Below are 20,479 nucleotides of genomic sequence, written 5' to 3'. Positions count from 1 at the left end.
CACCCGGACCGAAGCTCTTCTCTGTAGGTGTGTCAGTAAGAAGCCTCACCCTTCGGGGTCATAGCGGTGGGAGCACAAGGCACCGCAACACCCCACGAGGGCACGGCCAAGACCCCTCTCCCCACTCCCCCCACAAACCCCCTACACCACCCACCAGGAGCGCCCACCGCCTCTCTCCCTCTCCCCCGCAAGCCGTCCCTCCCCGCGCAGGGCCGTGCCGAGCCGCCCCGAAATGGCCGCCGGGGGGCCGCGCTGCGGCTGCCGAGCCCGCCGCCTGCCAGCGGCCGCCCCCTAGCTGCCCGCCCCCGGCCGGCACGGCTCAGCGCGGGCCCCGAGCGGCACCGGGGAGCCGAGGCACCGGCGGCGGGCAGCGGGAGGGCTCATGAGGCGCTGCGGGGCCCAGGGCGAACCACCACCACCACCACCAGCAGCGGCGGCTACCGGGGACCCGGAGCGGGGTGAGCGAGCGGGGAGGCCGAGTAACGCGGAACGGCCCGGCCTGGGGCCGCTTGGGGGCCGGGGGTGGTCGGGGGTCCGGGGGGAGATGTGCGTGTGGCGCTGCCTTCGTGGCAGGGTTGCCCCTGCAGCCCGCTCCCGAGGGGTGAAGGTGCTGGGCAGGGCGAGCATCGCCGGTGAAATGGGGCCTGTGGGGGTTATTTATGGGTAAGGGGCTGCTGCCAGCCGGGGGGACCCCGCTCACAGGGACGGCTCTGGTAGTCCCCGGGGAGGGACCTTTAAGCGCTAACGTGGCTTTGTTAGCGGTGAGGATTACGGGTATCTCTCGGAGGTATGCCTCTGTGTGAAATGAACGAAGGATTCCATTGTATTTTTTAGTGAGCCTGAGGTCTCCGTGTCTGCTTTGCTTTGGAACTGACCGCTTTGAACATAGCGCTCAGATAAGCTTATTTTTGGGTAAAATTAGCAAACAGAAGGAAAAGTCTGAAAAAGGGAGCATCTGTTACAGGGTAGTAGTCCAGGCTTCTTTGTACGAAGTCCGCCGAGTGGACGCTATCCTGGAATCCATAACCTTATTTGAACCTTGCAGTCCGCTGAGATTAAATCAGGGGCATAATGGCTTTTGCAATCAGGAAAGCAACAATAGAAAAAAAAACAAAAACAAAAAAACAGAAACCCCAGCGGTTCCAATGACCAGTCTGTGTATGCGTGATTTGCTGTTGTGTGTTGTACAGTTTCATGGGCTGTGAGTGAGGCCCTTGCTTCTGTCCATACGGGAACTGAACCCCGTGTAAGTCAGGTTGTGTCTGGCAGGGCTGGAGTCTCCATGAGAAGTATGTTGTGTTCTCACACCCCAGGAACCACATCCACAAAGCTGTGCCTTCTCTGAGGCGCTGTAACCTGTTTTAATTGAGCCAGAGCAACCCGTGCTGACAACAGATAAAGATCATTTTGGCAGCACATATGAAAATTATATTAAACCGTGATTACAGTCATTATTCTTCTGCTTTCCGGTGAGCGTCATTATGGGGGAAGGAAAAACAGAAGCGTAAAGTTCCTAATGGAAGTCAAGAGTTTTCAGCATTTAGTGGGAGCTAGTGCGTTAAGAGAAGATCAGACAGCTGTGTATGTGGATAGAATTTAAATTTCTGCTTAAGTAAAACAAAAGTTTCTGTCAGCTGCGTGAATGGACTCCCACTTGACAGTGGAGTTAACTGCGTGGCGGATGACAGCAGTAAGGTCTCGCTGGATGTAGGGCGAAAAACCCTAGCCAAGCAACCAACAAAAATCTTCAGTTTGTAACTGAGCCTGGAGTCTGATCTTGAGCGCTAGTTAGAGCACCAACGTTAAGGAAGTATTAACATGACTTGGCACACATATGAATAAATATGTGTGGTGCTCCATGTTTGATCCATATATGGGTAAAATCCCAGTGAAATCTGAGGTTGTTGCTACAGCCCCTGATCATCTGACTAGTTTAATCCAGAGTCCTGAGCAGCGAAGCAGTACCAGCATGTGATCTGCAAGTTTTGCCATGCATATCGGTAGATGTTAACTGGGCACTTTATCAGCTTGTGCAATGCAGATGGGAGCTGGTGCAATTGCCTGCAGCAGGGAGCAAGATCAGATGGAAAAAGATTTGTCTGGAACAGTTTAGATCTCTTGCCGGCAGGTTCCTGGTATTCCTCTCCGCTGCAGCTCATACCTGAGCTCCTTGCTGCTTTGCATGTTCTCTCTCCTGGAACAGGTGACCAGCTGCTTCCATCGAAGCAGCTTGATCCTAGCCTTTCCATGTCCTCTGAGGATTTTGAGTTCTGAAATGTTCTAGCCAATCTACGTTGGGACAGAAGAATGAGCTTGGAATCGTACAAATCACAGCAGGCTAAATGTTTTAAATGTACACTTGATCAATACTAGTGTTTCTTCTTGTTGTCACTATATAAGTATGAAACTGACGCTGGGAAGCTTCAGCATTTTTCCTAGTACATCTGCCATGATAATAATTTCATGCCAGATTTATTTATATTTAATAGCTTGGTAGAAAGCGTTCTCAGAATGAGTGCTGTTGAGGCAGCATCTGCAATATCTAAAGGCAAGAAGTTAAAAGGAAAGCTTTCACTCTTTCTAAAAGCTGTACCCATTTTTCTTCTTAATGATTTCCTATGTTTGTTAAAAATCTCCTTGTGAAGTGGGAGGTAATAAAGGGGAAAGCAACATATGAGTTATATTTTTTTTTTGCTTGCTTGTTTTTTATAAGTCTATATTGTTCCCCAAATAATTTTTGATTTCCAGGATTGGTGTGGTTTAGTGCTCCTTCTACTAGCATCAGTAGCATTCGTGTGACATCAGTTGTTTCGTGTTGCCTGGATGTTGTACGTTGTGTGTGGTACTCAAGTCACGGTTAGCGGCGTGTTTCCTGTTAGTTTGCAGAAATGCAGAGAATGTTATTTGCTTCCAGTTGTGAAAGAAATAAAGACTGTTCAGTTTACAAAAAGATAGCGCCTCCTCTAGTAAGTCTCCAGTATTAGTCTGGGTGCTTCTTTGGTATCGCTTCTTGAATAACCCCCTTCTAATTCTTGCAAAACCGCCTGTTTCTCTCCTGTGCTGTGTGTTTTCATAACACTTCCACATTAATGCAAGAACAGATAGACCAGTATGATACGAGCTGTACTGGTATCTCGACTGTGGGAATGGGAGCCGCGTGTGAGCCTGCTGCTCAGAGGGCTGTTGCCGGTCAGCTGTTACGGCTGGTTCTGTTTCCCGTTCTGAACTGTTCGTGCCTCCAAACGTAGGTGGCAGTTCTGCCCCTTTAGAAAGCTTAGTGACACTGTCAAGATCACGATTAAGGAATAAAAGCACTTAAATTGCTTGTAAGATGACCAAAGGCACAGTGGCATCTTCCCGTGTGCTGGATGTGTTCCCTGTTCCTGCTGTCAGTGAGACTTCCTTGTGCTGTGTGGGTGCTGTTAAAAGGAATAGATTCCAGCCTGTACACCAAGTGGCTTTCAGAGCTGATGTAAAAATGTAACAAGGCGGAGAAATACTTTCTGGTTACTAAATAACAGCTACTGCATCTGTGTTGTAGACAGCTCAGTGTTGGAAGCTTTGTAATTCTGGAACTGTAAAACTGGTTTGAGCTCTGCCATGCCCGTGCTGTGAAGGTATGTGTTTCTGAGTCATGTTTGTACCATAAAAGCTCCATGAGCAATGCCATTGCCTCCTTGGAATGCTGCACTTGTGTGGAGGGCTCGCTTTTGTGGATTCAGCTGTGGGATCAGGGCTGCCGGGAGAGAAGAATCTAGAGAACTGACTTCCTCTTAATTTAGAGCTCTGTAAGGGACCCGTTGGTGTCTGTCTCAAAGCCTTCCTGCTTACCCCGGTTTAATTGATCTAGCTTTGTGAGTTTACAAACACTCTTATTTTACTTTATAGTGAATAATGTGATGTCACCTAAATGAATTTCAGGAGTTCGGTGTTAATATTCTTTGTCTAAAACTGTCCTTTATTTGAACTTTGGTTCATCAATAGTTCTCTTTATAGTGGAGCCTATTGATTACAGTGCAAAAAGTCATGCCAGATAGTCATCCTGCTTATGGGTGTCCGGCTAAGAGGCTTATTGATAGCACAAACAGATTAGCTCAGAGATACCTCTTAGATTCGATTGTGCTGGCAGATTTGCTCTAGTTAAATCAGTTAGTGGCTCTACTGGGTTCGATTCTAGCCTTTGTTCTGCTTCTCTGGGCAGGGTTGTTGTCTAACCTTGCAATCCATTTAATGCTGTAAACCCAACTGATGTGACTCTTAGCTGTCATGTTGTCTATGTTGCCTTGTGTGTGCTCTTTTTTTTTTTTTTTTTAGAGTATTTTGATGTCTATTGGAGCCCTGTTGGTTTTGCTTGCATTTGCAGCAGAACTTAAGAGCACTGTAGGAGTCAGAGAAATAGAAGGAAGGAAATGTGAGAAGAGCTCTGCTCAAAAGCTTTTGAAAAGTTTCATTATTGCTTGTTTTGACATAAGACCATGTGGCTGCCCAGCAGAGCAAATTTTTCTCTGGCTGCAGATTCCCTCTTCCCCCCCTCTCTATGACAGTGTTGGGAAGCAACTCCGCAACTTAGCAGAGAACTGTTTCTAAGGTTAGTTTTTAATCAGATTGTCCATCTGATCTGACCCAATCCTTTGGGCAGCTGAGTGTGTCTTAGCAGTGAGGCAAAGGAAGCAACTGGAGTAAGTGGCTGAAGCTGTGGTGCCAGGTGGGAAAGTCTTCAGTGAGTGTAAGCTGATTATGAAACTGCTACGCTCTGAGCTCATCCAAACCAGTTGCATGTTGGTAGATAAGATGTTAATGTTAATACTGAGGCTGACAGTAGCCTACCAGGTATTTGTGTGCTTATGTGCTTTCTTGTTGTTCATGTGCCTGGAAATGGTTCCCAGGATCAGCTGCTCCTCACCATCCTGGGACTGAGGTGAGGCTGGCCAGCCTGTAGTTCCCTGGGTCTTCCCTTCCTTGCTCTTTTTGAAGATTGCAGTGACATTTGCCCAATGTCGTCAGGTGCCACGATTGATCAAAGACTATCAAGAGTGGCCTTGCAGCGACACCTGCCAGCTCCCTCAGCACGGGTGGGTGCATCCCTCCGGGACCCATGGTCTCAGATATCTCCAGTTTAGTTAGGTGGTCTCTAACCTCTTAACCCTCTTACACTAAGGATGCATCTTCCTTGCTCCAGACTTTCCTCCTGCTCTCTGGGGCCTGGGATTTCTGAAGGTCAGTCTTGCTGGTAAAGACAGATAAAGAAAGCATTGACTCAAGCATTGAGTCCCTAAGCCATTCAGCAGCGGGCCCACTTTTCCTGGTTTTCCTTAATCGTTTTCCTTCCTTTTGCTTATTTACCTACAGAAACCCTTCTTGTTGCCTTTGACATCTCTTACAAGACAGTTCTTGGTGCACTTTGTGCTCCTTACCCTGTCCCTGCATACTTGGGCAGTGTTTCTGCAGTCCTCCCATAACTATCTGTCCTTGCTTCTTCCTTTTTTGTGTTTGAGTTTGATTGGTCTTCAGTAAGGGATTTTTTTTCTTTTTTGGGGGAGGAAAGGGGTAGTGATGTTTGTTTTACTTTGTTGGTGATTTTTTTTTTTTTGTCTGACAAGTTAGAGTCATACTGGCCTTACAGAACAAGCTGCATCTAGCCTTTCCTAAGTTGAGGGAAGTTTTCTGCTCGTGGATTTCTGAGAAATGTTATAACGTGAAAAGCAGTCCTGAAAAAGCTCTTCAAAGAATATGTAGAAACAGTAGGGGGATGCAAAGAACGTCAAAGATTAAACTTAAAGAAAATGTTAGTGTTTTTCATATTTTTCCTGCAGATAAGTTAGTCATCTAGTTTCCCACCTATCTTAGAGTAGTTAAAGGAAAAACCTAAGAACCACGCCCCATGTAATAATTCTAGTGCTTGGAACTGAAACATGGAGAAACTGCTTATCATCAGTTTTCAGTACAGTTTATAATAATGCTCAGTTGATTTGTCCCGTTCTGTAATAGAAGCCAAAGGTTAGGAAAATCTACTTCATACAGTAGAAACATTTATAGCGTACAAGGGAAGAATGGGAACTGTGGTACGTGGAAGTAATTGCATGCGCCTCTTGGAGGCAATAAGGAGGTTACTGTAAGTTGCAGTCAATCGGTGCCCCTCTGTGTTGCATATTCACGTAGTTTATCCTGTTTAAAGGCAGGTGCTGGTAATGTCATACTGGACTTTAATTTCATGCAAGTCAGGACTTTCTGTGAATTTTGGTCACAGCAGACATAATTTGGTGTCTTAGAGAATACTGAGGTACAGTTGTTTGAAGAGAAGGTATGTGGTTTTTGTTTTTTTTAATGTCCTCTTGTTACTCATTGACCATCGCCTATGGGTAATGGAGACTTTTCCACTTACTGTTTGTGGAAATGGAGCTATGTTACCTAGAAGCCCAGTTTAACTATCAGATACTGCACGTGTGTATGCTTTGGGGGAGGAGGCACCTTCCACTCCTCCGCAGTACGCAGAAACCTTGCAGCTCAAATCCATAAAAACATAGTGCCCCAGTGCTTCCTGTAAAGTGAGCAGAACTGGATGACATTGGGATAATGTCAAAGTCCTTTTGTTTGTTTTAAACCTCTCTTGAATGGGATTTCTTTCTCTGCAGGTATTGCTGATCACAGTAGTGAGAATGTCTGGGCTGTTGATGTAAGGGGGTGAGGAGGAAATCAGTCTTTGATATTACAGCCTCTTCTGGATTTTATTCTGTAGTAAAATAGTCACAAATTGCACTGCTTTCAGAAAGAGAGGGTAGACCTCTGTTTTATTGTGGTAATACTACGGTAATGATCATTTCCAGGAACTTATGGGCAGGATGGAGATCAGTGTTTACCAAAAACATTACCTTTGAGGCTTTGATCCTGTAATGAATTCTGCAAACCTGCATGTGTGAAGGTCACGGTGAGATCGGTGCCTTTACAGCCGTATTTCCTGAGCGTTATGTAATCTTGTCAGGTGGTAGAGAAGCATTTATGGTTTGATCCGATGGCTTGTGCTTGACCTGAGAGCTATAAATTTCCAGTATAAAGCAAGCTGAACTGAAAACGCTTCTTCTGGTTGTTTGAAATGTGTATAACCTTTGATTAGTTCTGTGTTTTACCCTAGCATTGTAATCCATATTGGTTTTCTCAAAAATCTTATTTTGCAGGACATTCTGTGCTGCTAGAATAGAAAGACTGAGAGGGGTGAGATGCTGCGTGCACCTGGCAGAACACAACCTTGTCCCAAAGTCCAAAGCACTTTCTAACTGCAGTCCTGTTGGATATATGTTATGCTGTCACTTTTTCTGTAGAGAACATTAAGCTCTCTGTCGTAGTCCCTTGTACTGCTTTTATCTGCTCAATGAGATTTTGTTTAGGAGCTGTTGCAGACTTCAAGCAAATGCAGCTTCCTTAAATACTTTGTCCTTTTGCATTCCAAAAACATTCAGCATAAGCTTCTAATGAACTGAGTTTATTTAAGTTCTCACAGGTCATCACAGCTGGTCTTCTCGCACTGTGCCAAGGATGAAGGGGTCAGTGTGATCAAAGCACTTGACCAAAGTCCTTCAGGAATCGCTGCCAGTACTAGAACTAAATCCACTTCTGGGGCATCTCTGTTAGAAGCCTGTCAGCCACTCAGATCAGCGGGTTGGCGTGCTCCTTCTGGTATTAGCTGTTCAGGACCTCACAGGGCAGAGTATTTGATCCAAGCAGTTTCCTCAACATGCAAGAGAGCTACACCTACCTTTGTTTTATTTTTTATATTTAACACTACTAAGTTTAGTAGTGTATATTACTAAATCCTCCTACAACGGGAAAAACTCCAGGTGGGCCAGGCCCTTCTCTGGAGAGTGCACGATTTGTTTGAGGAATTGAAGTGCATTTTACAAAAGCTTTACATATTTACATGTCTGGCAGACAGGTTGATTGGGATGAGGCAGTGGTTTTATTACAGCAGTGATTTTAGTGAAACGTGTATGTTCTTTTTGCCTTCAATAAAACTGATGGACTAGTGAGGGCATTGCTCTGAAGAAGGTTGGTGTTAAGGGCAGGAGGCCGGGATTTTCACAGGCTGGGAGCGCAGCACATCTAGGACAGGGTGCCATCTCGCTTTGCTCACTGACTGTTGTAGATAAGTCAGTCTCGTAGCTTCTTTAGCGTGATTGCCTCTCCCCTCCACAAGTAAACACTGCACCCATTTTGTACTGTTTATCAGCTTTTGGAGGATACCTACTACATACTGACGTAAAGGAAGAAAAATGGCCCATTTTGTTGTTAATGTCTCCCTGTAGTGATACACTACCTAGGAGGAAAGAGAGGAGAAAAATAACATTTTTGACTTGAAGTGTCTGGACAGAATTTTGTTTGGTTTGTTCATGGGGATATTGCTTTTTTTTTTTTTTTTAAACACTAACATTTAGATAACTGCTCTTGTGGAGTTAGTAGTGTGTTAAAACCTGAGATCTTTGAGTGTAAATTGAAAGATCAGAACCGGGTATGGTTTGAAAGGAATAAACAGAATCAATGATTCATGGCAGACACCTAACTCCAATGAAAAGTTTCTGAGTCCTGGTGGAGCAGGCAGGTTGGTAACACTGCACTTTGGGTAAGGGTGCTGAATATATTTCCAGAAAACAGAGTGGATTTCCTAAAGTCAGTATTCATTATTTTGTTATAATCTTATTTCATTCTATGAAGAATATTTGGAATCTTATTCCTCTTCCCAAATTATTGTTGAAGATACCTAGTGGCAGAAAATGCACCTTAATGGTAAACAATTAAATGTGGTCTTACAATGTGTTTTTTTTTTTTTTAAATCCCCAAATAGTATGAATACAGAATGTTGATGTATGTGAATATTTAGAGTAAGAATTAAAAACTGGAATCAATTTCACATATTTACTGATGTAAAAGTGATGATTATTTTAAAAAAAAATCACGACTTGTTATCTGGTAGACAGAAGTTGCAATTCAGGTGGACGAAAAGTGGTTCTTATTGTTCAACATAATTAAATTTTTCCTTTAAAAACAAAACAAAACCCTTGGAGTTAGAGCTGACCTTCCTTCTTTCTACCAACTGACCAGATGTATTATTCCTTGGCTTTGTAGGTCTAGCGCAGCTGCTCTACCAGCACACACAAATTCAACAAGAACAAAATGTCTCTGGGCTCCTAGGCTGCCGGTCAGTTTCTCAGCTTCAGTTTCATATGACTCCTGAATTCACCTGGGTAAATGGAAAAAGAAACCTTGGTCTCCTTATCTCCAGAAGATGCCATTGCCGTCAAGCCTTGGGTAAATGGTTTGTGTAGGTTCTGTGAATTCTGGCTCTGTTACTCACATGGTGGGTTCCGTAAGTCCTGCGGTGCCCTGGGTAAGCTTGTGCAGCTGTTACTGAAAATACTGATGGTCTGAGTCCCACCTGGGGTTGCTGCTCTCTCGGCACTGAAGCTTAGAAGACAGCATTACCATGCCAATATTTGAAAGTCCTCAAAGCTTCATACAGAAGTGGGGAAGTGACTTCCTAGAACTGGTAAGAAGTAAAGCCAGGAGTGGTTTAGTGGTTTGTCTCTTAAGAACGTGGTTTCCTGATGCTACCGAAGCTGCTGAAGAGGGCAGCCTTTCTTCCCCATCCACACCCCTGCCTTATACACCGGTTCCTGTACGGCCTTGCCGTGGGCCAGCTCAGAGGGCTGATCGAGGTGAAAACCCCTTCAGACCAGCCTCTTCGTGGCTTTTTCTGCCCTCCTCCTGCTTTCAACCAGGTTTCATTCCTCTTCATGCTGAGCTGGAGCGGTGCAAGTATCAGGTTTTGCCTGAGGAAAAAGGAGCGATGGAATATATGGCTTAAAGGTGTGTGGGAGGGTGAGGGTGTGCTTTTAGGACAGACGATGCTACCAGGAGCTTGGGGTGGCTGGGAAGCACTTACAAAAAGCTGTGCCTATGCAGCCATGATATTTATTTATTTATCACCAATTTGTATCCCTGACCTGTTTCTCGGTGAGTTAGACGGGTGTTGGAGATGGCACAAAGGCAAGGCAAGACTGTGCAGGCAAGGCCTAGCTAGTTGTGTGGGTTTTCGCTTTCTTTTATTTAAAAAAAAAAAAAAAAAAAAAAAAAAAAGAGCAAGCGTCATTTTAATAATCTTGGTTAGCAGAATTGCCTGGGGAAAATTGAATACCCGGTCCTCTTTCTGTTATGTGAGATAGCAGATTAGCACTAATTACCTCATCAAGAAGGCTGAAGAGGAAATTCCTAAATGCACCTAGCAGCAAGCTTATTGTTTTGATCCTGTGACCAGCAGGAAGAAGTTGATGATAAAGACATGCTATAATATTGTAGCAGGAGAAATGAGTAAGAGGAAATAGGAGGGGCTGCACGGTCAGGAGAACGATTGGCTCGTGGCACGGCTTGTAACAGACACAGGGCTGTGCTCTCCTGTTCGGTTCTCAAACTTTTATCTGAAAAAAAGGAAGATAAGCAAGCAGTCGTTGCAATGTGGGTAATAAAAGATTTTTTTTGACTTAGCAAACGCTTAGACGGAACAGCTATGGAACAGTTATTTCCAGCTCCAGAACTATGGAAGGCGTGGAATTAGAGGGCTTCAGCCTGTTCTCGCTCTGATTTGAATCCTACTGCAGGTAATTAATTCATTTCTCTTCTGACCAGGACTTGGTGGTTATTGTTTGCCTTGGAAACTGTTGTTTGCTTCATGATAGAGAGCTGACAGTGCAGCGGTGTGGCAACTTGGAATTGAGTGTATGTGAAACTAAAGAGCAGACCTGGGGGACCGTTTTTGTCACTGCATTGTTCGGTGGTATTATCAGAGTCACTGCTGGAGAGGTGAAAGGACTTTGAACTCTTAGGATCTCAGAATATTAAAGTATGGGGCGGTCTTAGAGGGCTATAAGGATATTTGCAAATATCTCCTGAATTCTGATATTTTGTCTCATCTTTACTTTTTTCTCCTTTTTTTTTTTTTAACACATAACCGTATTATTTCTCTAGCATTGACTTGTGTGTCAAGTATTGCAGATTTTTGTTTCATCTCCTCATTTAAGAGGTAAGAGAGAAATGGGCAATCTCTTTTTTCTCTGCAGGGAGTCAGTTCATTGTTTGTAACTTTCTTGGTAGGAACTAGTTATGTGGAGGGATTTGAAAGAGAAGTTAACAAGGTTAAATGGAACTGATAAAATGTCAGTAAGGGTCTTATTTAACTCTTAAAAAACTGAACAAACACCAATTTGAATAACTGTTACCTATATTTCCTTTCTAAATATATTTTTGCAAGATATACTGAGATGATGTTGCCTAGGAAGACTGGTTCCTTATGCCAGATTTTGTAATAAACCCCTGTTTATATAAAATAAACCCTGTGGCTGTGGTGGTTGAAAGTTATACTAAACTGTCTTCCCTGTCTAAAAAAAGCTTGATAAAGTGCCTGTTAAAACTGATCTGAAAAAAAGCATTTCTGAACAAGTAGACTGAGTAATCTCTTGGAGAAAGATTTTAGTAGGAGTTTACGCACTGATATTTACAGAAGCAATGCCTGTCAATTATGAGACTCAGTGGACAGTCACGTAACTCGGGAATAGTTCCTTGAGTAAAGTCTGGATTGTGAGGTTGCTGATGACCAATTCATAAATTTATCATTAGTATTTATTTAAATTTTGTCTTTAGGATTGTCTTTTCTCTTTTGGGAAATGATTGAGGAGGCCAACAAAACGAGCCTAGCTGCAACGTAGTGCGCCATTTACCCCCTAGAAGGGTAAACCAGGCTCAAATCACAGGGATTATAGTCATTACTTGTTGCTTTTTGTGTGAAGATCAACCTTAGTGTGCCTGCTCTGAAAAAGGTAGAGGAGAAAGGCATCTAGTCATAGGGTATTTGGTTGTGTGGTGTGTGTTTTGGTTTTTAGGTGAGGGAGTGGAATTTGGAAGGGTCCATTACACTACAAGACATGGTGGTTGGATCAAAATGGTTTGGATTTTGTTTTGGGAGCCTGTGTTGCTTGTCTGGGCTGTTCTGCTTTTTAATTTGAAAAAATAAAATAATAAAAAAAAAGCCCCACATTGCTATTGCTAGGTACAGTAACGCGTCTAGCCAAATATAGTTGGTATCTACAGTACCTCAGCTATGGAGACAGAAGAGTCTGGAATCCTTGCCATGGCAAATGTATCTCTGAATCACAGCCCCTTGGATCTTGCACCCTGCAATATATGGACCCTGTTGAAATGTCAGCAGCTGCTTTCGCATTCGTGGTGCTGACAATATGACCTTCAGGTTAAGAGATCTCCCCTGACGTGAGCTCTGCCCAGGGTATGTTTATTTTACTCTGTATGGAGCTTTTGTAGTTGTGCTCTTCCAAGTGACCACAAAGCAAATGAGAGTAGAAACAGCTCTCTTTTCTGCACTTGCAAATAGCTCTTGGAATACTTCTGTACTGACACTTGTACTTTTTCATGGTGCCCTGGGGTACGATAATTAGTGGTAAACTATGTGGGCGACTTAAATGAAAAGAAGGCATGAAAAGGAGCAAATGTATTTCTTGGCAGCCCTGATGCCAGCTTTGGAGCAGCTCCTGTTTGCACCTAGATGGGTGGGTTTGCAAGTGTGGGAGTTTGCTTGGGAGATGGTGCAGATAGGAGGGCAGAGTTGGTCTGTCAGCCTGCCTCAGCTCAGTGCTGGTAAAAGCCACTGAGCACAATGGTGTTATCTGGGGTATTTTTTTCCAAGTTTTGTCTCTTGTCTCCAGAGCATGCCCAGCTCAAAAATCAGCACAGAGCTGTAATGTCAATGTGGTAATCACTTGTGTTAACTATTGCCTTCATATTTATTTAGGGTGGGGGGATATCAGCTGGCACAGGACTCAGCCATAGTGGAATAGCTGATGATTATTCCATGGTGTGTGCTTCTAGAGTTTGTTACTCTGAGCTAAGTTTAGCCAAGTGACTTTCAGTGGAGCCTGTCACCTCTTTATGCGAGTGCTCAGCTGGTGTGAATCAAACTGCAGCCCTGAATGCCGAGGCTCTGTAGGGTAGGCACTGCCTTGGTAACAAAATTGTGGCTTGGGAGGCCTCTGGGCCACTCCGTGGCTACATATGCCTGTGATCTGATCCAATTTATGAGCTTTGTGATTAGTTTATAGTGTTAAAACAGCTCCCACATCCACCCCCTGTCTTCCACATGCGGAGGAAGAGGCAGTATTTCGGCAGTGCTGTTGGAGACGGATTTTCACAAGGATGGGAACTGAGCCAAACCGGAGTTATTACAGGTTGAGGTAACTGTATCTATCAGTGACTGCACTTCGCAGTTATACAATGTTTGCATTGTGTCTGTCTTTGCCTTAATCACTTGTCTCGCGCCCTGACCTCCTGATTTTTCAGTTTCCTGAGTAGCAAGAAGCAAGTTCTATCAGGACAGCTGCTTAATGAGGTCCGTGTTAAAATACTTGGGAAGGGAAAACTTTTTTTTTTTTTTTTTTCTGGAGAAACTATGACGTGTTGTGTGGAAGGGCATAGCATGCAGATGGTCTAGACAGCGTACAGATTAAGAGTCCTGGCATCCTCCAATCAATACCTCGATCCTGTGAGTAGAGCAGAGCTGAGTGCTTGTAAAATGTGTGCAGGTGCTGTTGTACTGAATGGAGCAGTGCGACTGCAGTGCACATGGTTAAGGTCTTTGAAGTGCAGAAGGGCTAAGCCACCTGGAAGGGCTTCTTGTTTCTATCCACTTTTTGCCACGCAGGACTTTGGAGCTATAGCATGCACCACTAGGGAGAAGGGGATAAAAGGGCCTGGACCTACAGCAGGCAGGGAAACAAAACCTGGAGAAAGCCATAGTCGTGTCCACTCAGAGCCAGCAAGGCTGAGCTGGTTTGGGTAGGAGAACTTCGTTAGTTCTCTGCGCCTCTGGGAGATTATGCTTGTTTTGTGAACAGCAGCCTCTCCTGCCTGGTTGAAGGACATCAGGTATCTTATTTGTAGTTACTGTATCTGTTACACAACCAACAGCACGGCAACAGACTTCTTAAATGTGTCTGATGTCAAATGTATTTTTAAAGAGCAGTGTAATTCACTGCTGCTGACAGCCCAGCCCCTTGCCACAGCCAGGGCCAACACTTGTGACACAGCTGTTGCTGCCATGGCACCACCGTTAGGTCCCCAGCTGCGGTTTAAGGTGGGAATGGAGTGGTTTTGCCTCCCTTGCACTGTCAGAAATCTGCAATGTGATACATAAAGCCTCCTGTGAAGGGCTGGGACTGGGCAGCTGTGTGTTTCAGGTATTGCTAAGGATTCATGGGCAGCTTGGTGTTCGCTGAGGCCACATCTTTTGTATCTATGGATGCTCCTCCACTGTAGGTTACTGTTTTCCCCCTTTGTCCTAGTTCTTGCTAATGTTTAGATTTTGACTGAAAACATGGGGCAGTTTGCTTAGTTTCTTGAAATACATATATATATATATATAAAATATATATTATAATTATATTATATATATATATTATTATATATATATTTTATGATAATGAAGTCAGAAATAAGAGCGGGTGTGTAGTTTAATAATTTACCTGTGAGACCTGAGAGGAAAAAATGCTACCTAGTATCTACCTTGATCACAATGGCTCTGAGGGAAGTTAGGGGTTAGGTAGAGGGCTAGTAGAGAAGTAAGGCACAGAAACATACGTACAGTCATGCATCAGTTGTCACGGCCAAATCAATTAGGGTTACTGGGCTGATCTTGTGAGTTAGCCTTTCTCAGACTTCAATGCCTTATATAAACTAAAAAATAACTTGTTCTGTATTTTCTCTTTGTTTTCTTTGTTGTTCACTGATGTGAGGAAAATTAAGAATGGTTATCTGCTAAATGGCTCTTATTTTAAAATGAGCCAATATTGTTGAACAGTGTGGGAATTTGTCTGCTTTTGTGGTTGTTTTCCCCCCCTCTGTCCCTCATGGGAAACAAGAATGAAAACTTTGTGTAACGAGGCTGTTAGTGTCACATCTTGGTGCTTTATAGCAGACCGATGAAATGGGCTGTGCTTGGAGCTCAGCATTCACACTCTTGTTCCAGTGGCTGCAGAAATGTGCTGAAGTAGCCGCCCCTTCGTGCTTTGCCAGGGGCTACCCGTGGCTGTGCAACGCTTTGCTGCTCGTATCGGTGGTGGTGCTGGTAGGTTACTGGGTCAGGTCCTGCCTTCCAGGGTGTGCCTGCACACACTATTAAAAAGTAAACCAAGCTCATGCCTGTTGACTGCTGGAAGATACCAAGGATTTTGTGTAGATGACAGTAAAGAGGACAGGAGGTAGGCTGACTTATAATGCAAGTCTCAGGCAGTGCTTCCCCACCTAGACGTTGCTTTCCTTGTTCCCACCTTCAAGTCCTCTGTACTGTTTGCTAGCTGCACCCCTTAATACTTGGTAATGCCCAGTGCTAACTTGAAGTGAACTAAAACGTAGTTCCATTTCCTGAGTTCCTTGCTCTTATACCTTTTTTTTTTTCTTTGAAACATAACTTTGCTGCTCTGTAAACCAGCTTTTGAACATCTTTAAAAGAAGGCAGGGAGAAACATTTATTTCTGAGTTAACTAAACAAGCTGGGATGGAAGATAGTCATTAGCTTATATGGGGTGGAGGAAACGGATGCTGGGACCCTTGGTGATATGGTTAAGTGCAATTAAAGCGTGTTGTTTCTAACCCATGATCACTGAGACTTGAAGCTATTTTCTTGAGTAGCTTCATTCTCTGGAATACAGATTGAACTGGGAAGCTAGAGTTTAATGAAAGGAGCATGGAGAAATCCTGTGGAGACGGTCACTGCTGAACTACCTGAAACGTAAGCGTTTCCATGTGCTTTCTGTCTTTGTTCATTTGCCAATGCAAATGGAGTTGGGGATGAATGGACACGTCCAACTGTTGAGCCTTTCTGAGCTCTGCCTGGGCTGGGGGCCGGTGTCAGGAACAATCACGTGAGTCCGCTGCGATCGCTGGACTGAGGACACCAGCTGTGCTATTATTAGGGGTTTTAAAGTCTGTGGCAGATGTTCTTGGGCCCTCTTCCAGCCCCCACATATGGTGCAGTGGAGTACATGGAAAAAGAAACGTCTGACAAGGAGTTTTTCCATGCAACAAACAGATAATTTTTTTTTTCCCATGCAGCTGGGCATGATATTTTACATTAACTTGCATGAATCAAAAATAGTTTGAAGTATTTGAAGAATAAAGAAGTGATTAAATGAGAATAAATACAAGTGCCTTGTTTAGAAAGTATGACTTACGGGACTAGCTACGACTCAGGTCCTCAGGTGTGCGTGTTCTGCCATTTGTATGTTTGTTTTCTGATTTCCTTTGACACTGCCAGTGCTGTATCACAGTTCGTATGCATATAACAAAAAGCTGGTCCTGCTCTAATATTGCATGTGTAAGTGGTGAGGCATAAGATGAAATGTAATACAGGGGAAAGAGTTATTAACAGTGTGAGGATTACAATATGTGGTAAGAACTGCCGTTATGGTAGTACAGCGTATAGCAGTGAGAGAAGTTTTTCCTACCGCAAAAAAAAAAAAAAGGAAAAAAAAAGAAAAAAGAATGCATGTCTTGTTTTAAATGTGTGATTTGTATCCCCTCTGGAAGTCAGTTAAGCAGTGTAAAGTATCAAGTATCCTGGAAATGTAAGTCACAAGCTGCTTGGTCTTCTATGGACTTCTGATGTGCTTGGGGTTGTACAAAATGCATAAGGGGAAGGTATCTACCAAGAAGATTCACAACTGACTAAATGGTAAGACAGAGGTACATGAGGAGCTGAAAAATGCCAGGTATTTATAGTGGGTAACAAGTATGTCCCTTTATTACTTGTATCACAGATTTTTTTTTTTAACAGTGTAATCACATTGTTGCTAAGCAGGACAACATTGTTCAGACAATTCCCTGAGCATCAGCTTTTCCTCTCTGTCATTAAAGTTTGTTGGTGTTTTTGAGCTGAAACAGCTGAGATGCTGCAAGTGGTATCCTATGTTAAACATCAGATACTGTGTTTTCTTCTTTGTGTGTTTTTATTTTTATATGGCCATCTGTCAGCTTCCTAACTCTAATCAGACAGCTCCCTCATACAGGAGCTGTTTTTAGTATGATTAAAGAGAACAGTACCCCAAATAAACAATGTAACATGGAATTATTTGGGGAGTTTTCATGTCGTTTTTTCCATGTATTTTCTCTGGGCATCTTTCTTTTTGGATGTTACAGGTACAGACCATATAGTTGATCAGAAAATCTGAATACTCACTTTCTGTCATTGGCTTATCTGACACTGACAAAACAATGATGTGAAGCTGAAGTTTTGTTGTTGTTGTTATTTTCCTCTTTTCTCTTTAAGTCAGTGAACCGGGCTTTTAGTCAGGTGCTGGGACCCATCTGTAGGTGCGTATTTCTGGCAAGAGGTTCATCTCTAATTACAGTTTGAACGCAATTGCCTCTCTTGACCTCCCCATCCCCAGACAGTTAACCTCCCTACTTCCCAGTAATGGTGTTTTACACCACTGGGGAGACCCAGATGGTTCTTCTACACTGTCTGGTGGGGATGGCCTGAAGAGCCACATGCCTCTGCTTACTCCAACGTGGAGAGCCGTGAGATGTGACCCCAGAAGTCTTGCTCACGTGGGTGAGTGCTGTTCTGCAGATTCCACCCCATCGGTTTGCAAGCACTGCCGTAAGCGTGCACCAAAGTGAGCTGGTCTGTGTGCTGGAACCCATCTTCTGATGGCTCAGATGGGTAATGGCAAGGAATCAGCAGCTCATCGGATAAGATTGTGACAGTCCATCCAGCCACATAGCTCCCATTAAAAGAACAGTGCCTCCTGTGTTACTGAGATTACAGCCCAGGGCCCAGAGAAAATTTAAGAAGATTAGTCATGGTGTGTTGCTCTAAGTCTGACTGCTTAATCACAAGGATTTTTTTTCCTGAAGATTTCGTTGGCAAAACCAGAGAAAATCGGGATCTTGATCAGCTCCAGGGGCTTATTCAGAGTCCTGAAGGCTTGGAGCAAGTGAAGCCATGACGTGCTGTCGTGGCTGGTTAGAACGTGGCCTTCCCAGGGAAGAGATGGGCTGTCACTGCTGCATGAGGGGAGGAGACTGTGGTAAATACGCTGGTGATTGCTGGACTTTAAAGCAGTTCCTTGGTAGGTGGCGGGCCTTGTTTGACTGGGATCCACCATTTAAATATCCTCTTACAGTATCAACAACTTTCTGACTGGGAAATAATTGCTTGGATTAAAGTGCTCGAGTTGTGCACTGAGAGTATTAAGCCCTGGTCTGAGGGCCCCCTGTTCCCAGTGGCCATATTCTGAACTTCCAATTTCCTGTGTGCGAGGTGAGAGGGAAAGGAGAAGAGGATTTGTTATAAACGTGTTTCAGAAATGCATTTTCTCCTTTTCCCCTTCCAAAAATGTGCTAGAGGAAGCAGTTACCCATGTCAAATCCTAACTTGGGGGCTCCCTGCAGCTCCGGCGATGCCGTCAGTGATGCTGGTTCACATACGTCTTCTGGCAGAACATGCTTCCCTTGCAGTGAGTTCAATCTCAACAGTTGCCAGCTACATTTTAATTTACCTGTGGCTGTGTAATGTTTTAAAGATGTGGATTCTCATGTGGGTGTGTATCTTTGTGGGTACATGGATCAGCCCTTCACAGATGAAAGTGTCATCCTCTCACTAAACATATGTCCTAAATCTATTCTGGGAGAACATAGAGGAGCCTGCTAGCCATTTCACGCTCTCTTCAGTCTTCATTAATATATTGTAAATACTGAGGGATAACATTAGGGGTGTTTTGTTTTTGAAGGTTCGTTTTGTTAACTGACAGAACGATAGATTAACGTATACTCCAGCTGCTTGGGTGTATTGAAGATGGGCTGTGATTTTTGTATTACTTTTGTTTTTTTATTCAATAGGCCTGATGCTTCTTTTCGTTGCCGCCGTACAGTACAGACTGTGTTCTTGCTTCAAGTCAGCAATAAAGGGAGAAATTTATGCTCTAAATGAGTGAAGCTCTGAAAAAGCAGATCTCTCGCACTCTCCCTCCTCCTAGGTTAAAATTAGATCTGCGGGTCTGACAGGAAGGGGCTTACTTTTCTTGCTTGTTTTCCAACTGTCGAGCAGAGCTGTAGTCATGCTGCACAAAGCAGCAGCATTCCTGGATCCTTTTAATGATGTATTGAGAACTTCATTGCCTCCCGATTTAATGAGTACAGTGAGTGTATTCACAACTAACAAGAACGTGCTCATTAAACAGCAGTAAGTTAACTGTCCTATTCTCTTCTAGCAATCTGATTCATAATTAAATGGTGCCATATCTGAATACAATGCTGGGTTGCCAAATGGAGAGGTTAGATGTTTTGAGAGTATGCCCGGTTAGATAAGATTGTTGGAATATAAGTAATTTAGCCTTGCTTATAGGGCCAGTTTCCTTGGTGGGGGCTTTGTATTTTGTATTTTTCCAACCTAGCAAAACATTTAGATTTAAGCAGTTAGCCAAAGCATTAACTTTAATAGTCTTTTAGTTTGTAAAGCTTCCAGTTTTATATTCTGTTGTATTGTACTGTTGCTGTTGTGTAAATCCAAAGTAGCCAGCTGTACTGATTGGAATCACCAGAGTGGAACTGAGAGCACAACTGGACCCTTAATTGGCGTAAGACTGCTGCATAAACTCAGTCTTACAGTCCTGATGGTTAAGTTATGTCATTTAAAAACTAAAGAGATTAGCTTGATATTTTGGATTGGCAGATGCAAGTTGGGTGAAGGGTTATGCAGCCCAGACGCATGGAGAAGCTTGTTCCAATCGTCCTCAGTGGTGTTAAAATAAAAGTAGTAAGTGCCTACAGAAGTTATCTGCACCCAACAGCACGCTTATTTTGATTTTGCGTGGAACCAAGAGTGAGAACAAACACCAAGTATTTGTCGTTGTTCTTAATCTCATGTCTGTTCTGAAGTATTATGGTTTTCATAATTAAAAGCACAACTTAATAACAAATTTGCCGGCAAAGGGAATCTGAGGCTGAGGGAGGGATAGCATGCATACTCTGTCTACTTGTCTACTGGCAACCTCCTGACACCATTTTGGAGGCTTGTAGAATAATCAGAATGACACCAAGCCAATTCTTATTTAGAAACAGCTCACAATCTATTCTGTTTGTGCTTTTTTTTCTTCTTCTTCTTCTTCTTTTTTTTTTTTTTTCAAACTGGCTTCCTAAGAGCCACGCAGACCTTGGTACCTGTTTGCCATATGGAGCAGCAGCTCCCGTGAGGATGGAGGCAGATGTACCAAATGCCTAATGCAGCCATCTGCAGCTGCTACCTCTTACCACGGGCGCCTGTACTTGCTCTGGTCTGCGTTCCCCAGCCAGTCCCTGCAGCAGGTCCCTGGCATGGATGCCCATCGAAGTCTATTGAACGTATGCTGAGTTTTCTAATAAATAGTACCTCCTT

General features: G+C 43.7%; 1 protein-coding gene across 8 annotated transcripts in view; it reads left to right on the top strand.

Annotated features, from left to right (window-relative positions):
• TRAK1 (trafficking kinesin protein 1) overlaps nt 1-20,479 on the top strand; it is a 136,799-nt gene that overhangs the window by 5,871 nt on the left and 110,449 nt on the right. For 2 of the 8 annotated variants that reach the window (XM_083825667.1, XM_083825662.1), the window contains exons 1-3: nt 312-458; nt 9,115-9,297; nt 10,531-10,643. The exons of 2 other annotated variants lie outside the window; for them this stretch is intronic. Coding sequence is in view for 1 of the 6 variants with exons in the window: in XM_083825672.1 (XP_083681798.1) it covers nt 383-458 (76 nt within the window). In the remaining 5 variants the exon portion in view is untranslated. Of the gene's footprint in view, nt 1-59; nt 459-9,114; nt 9,298-10,394; nt 10,644-20,479 lie in introns of those variants that run through there. 4 more of the 8 variants (XM_083825677.1, XM_083825673.1, XM_083825672.1 and 1 more) reach the window with 4 other exon arrangements.

This window comes from Anser anser (genome assembly GCF_964211835.1).
Source record: "Anser anser genome assembly, chromosome: 2".
Lineage (NCBI taxonomy): Eukaryota > Metazoa > Chordata > Aves > Anseriformes > Anatidae > Anser > Anser anser.
This window is presented reverse-complemented; position numbering and strand designations above follow the sequence as displayed.